General features: G+C 33.7%; 1 protein-coding gene across 1 annotated transcript in view; it reads left to right on the plus strand.

Moving 5' to 3' along the window:
• The window catches only part of SNX5 (sorting nexin 5), a 23,431-nt gene that overhangs the window by 9,619 nt on the left and 12,339 nt on the right, over positions 1–1,473 (plus strand). Inside the window, exons 2-3 of the mRNA XM_004686937.2 lie at positions 410–514; positions 1,267–1,377. Coding sequence (XP_004686994.1) covers positions 410–514; positions 1,267–1,377 — 216 coding nt within the window. The remainder of the gene's footprint in view (positions 1–409; positions 515–1,266; positions 1,378–1,473) is intronic.

Here is a 1,473-nt window from a genome sequence, read left to right on the forward strand (position 1 = left end):
ACTTTTGTTTTTAGATCATTACTCACACTTGTCACCACTGGGGTTCTACTAAATTTAGAACTTTGTCTTTACAATTCACCTGTGTCTAAATTCCTTGTCTCTTTGGTAATAATCTTATCCCATACTACATGACTGTTTCCTTCACCTTCTCTGCAGGTTTTTGTAATCTTAATTTCTTCTTTGAATGCCTTAGCACAATTCTCCAGTATTTAGTTATATATTTTTTATATATTTATAAAATGTGTAATATATACAATACATAGTTTTATTTACAAGAAGACTTTGGAACCACATCCATTTTGGAAGTTTTCTCACAATTTCAAATACATTTTTAAGATTATCAACTGACTTTGTTCTTCATGAACTAGTATAAACTGCTTTTTAATTACTAGTACCATTTTTATTTCAGCTGAGATCTGTATCTGTGGACCTGAATGTTGATCCCTCTCTTCAAATTGATATACCTGATGCACTCAGTGAGAGAGATAAGGTCAAATTTACAGTACATACCAAGGTAAGTGACAGAGTGACTTAAACAGAACAATGCTAGGTTGCAGCCTTATATTTGGTGGGTATGGGAAGAGACTTGATATACTGAAATGGTTGCTGTTGATTTGTAGTGTAGCACTTACTGTTAAGTGAACTTTTGACATCTTGTGTAGTAAGCATCAGATTTTTTTGTCATCTTGAATGTAGTAAGCTCTTTGCTTCAGCATTTTCCACTATGACTGTGGGCATTGCTGATAAATGGCTTTTACTCTGTTACATGAGGAAGCAAACCAGGTGCAGTGATACAAGTGGAACCATACACTTAAACAACTCAAATCTTCCAATCTTTTAGGAACATTTCAGCTTTGTCTTCATAAAAAGCTTATGATACTGTTTATGCTCATGAGGCAAAAGATACAGACTTAAAATAAATAACGCTCATTTTATGCTGTTTCCATCAATTTATAAGGTTCCTTCCTCTAATTTTCTCTTAATGCCTTGGTGACTTGATTAGCATAACTCAGTTGTTCAAGAAACCATGTGAAGACTACTTAAGCTAATCTGAAAGATGTAGTTTTGTGAAAGCAATTCCTTAATGAACAAGTAGTACATTAGTAGTGACTCATAGGAGCATCATGTGTTGCTTTTTGTTCTTCTTTGGATTTCAATGTGATGTTTTATTTGCAGAATTTTTCCACAATGCAGCCCAGGAAACCCAAACCTCTTTATCTAAAAGTAGTGGGGTTATCAGTTAATTTTTCATTCCTTTCTTTACAGACCACGCTGCCCACATTTCAAAGCCCAGAGTTTTCTGTTACAAGACAGCATGAAGACTTTGTATGGCTACATGACACTCTAATTGAAACTGCAGACTATGCTGGGCTTATTGTAAGTGCATGTTGGGAAAAATCAAGTAATTTACAGAAATTGGTTTTTGCTTTTTTTTTTTTAACCTAGCTATTCATTTATTTGACTTCTTTTTTT

The sequence above is a fragment of the Condylura cristata genome, unplaced genomic scaffold, assembly GCF_000260355.1.
Source record: "Condylura cristata isolate star-nosed mole 26May11 unplaced genomic scaffold, ConCri1.0 scaffold00022, whole genome shotgun sequence".
NCBI classification, from domain to species: Eukaryota; Metazoa; Chordata; class Mammalia; order Eulipotyphla; family Talpidae; genus Condylura; species Condylura cristata.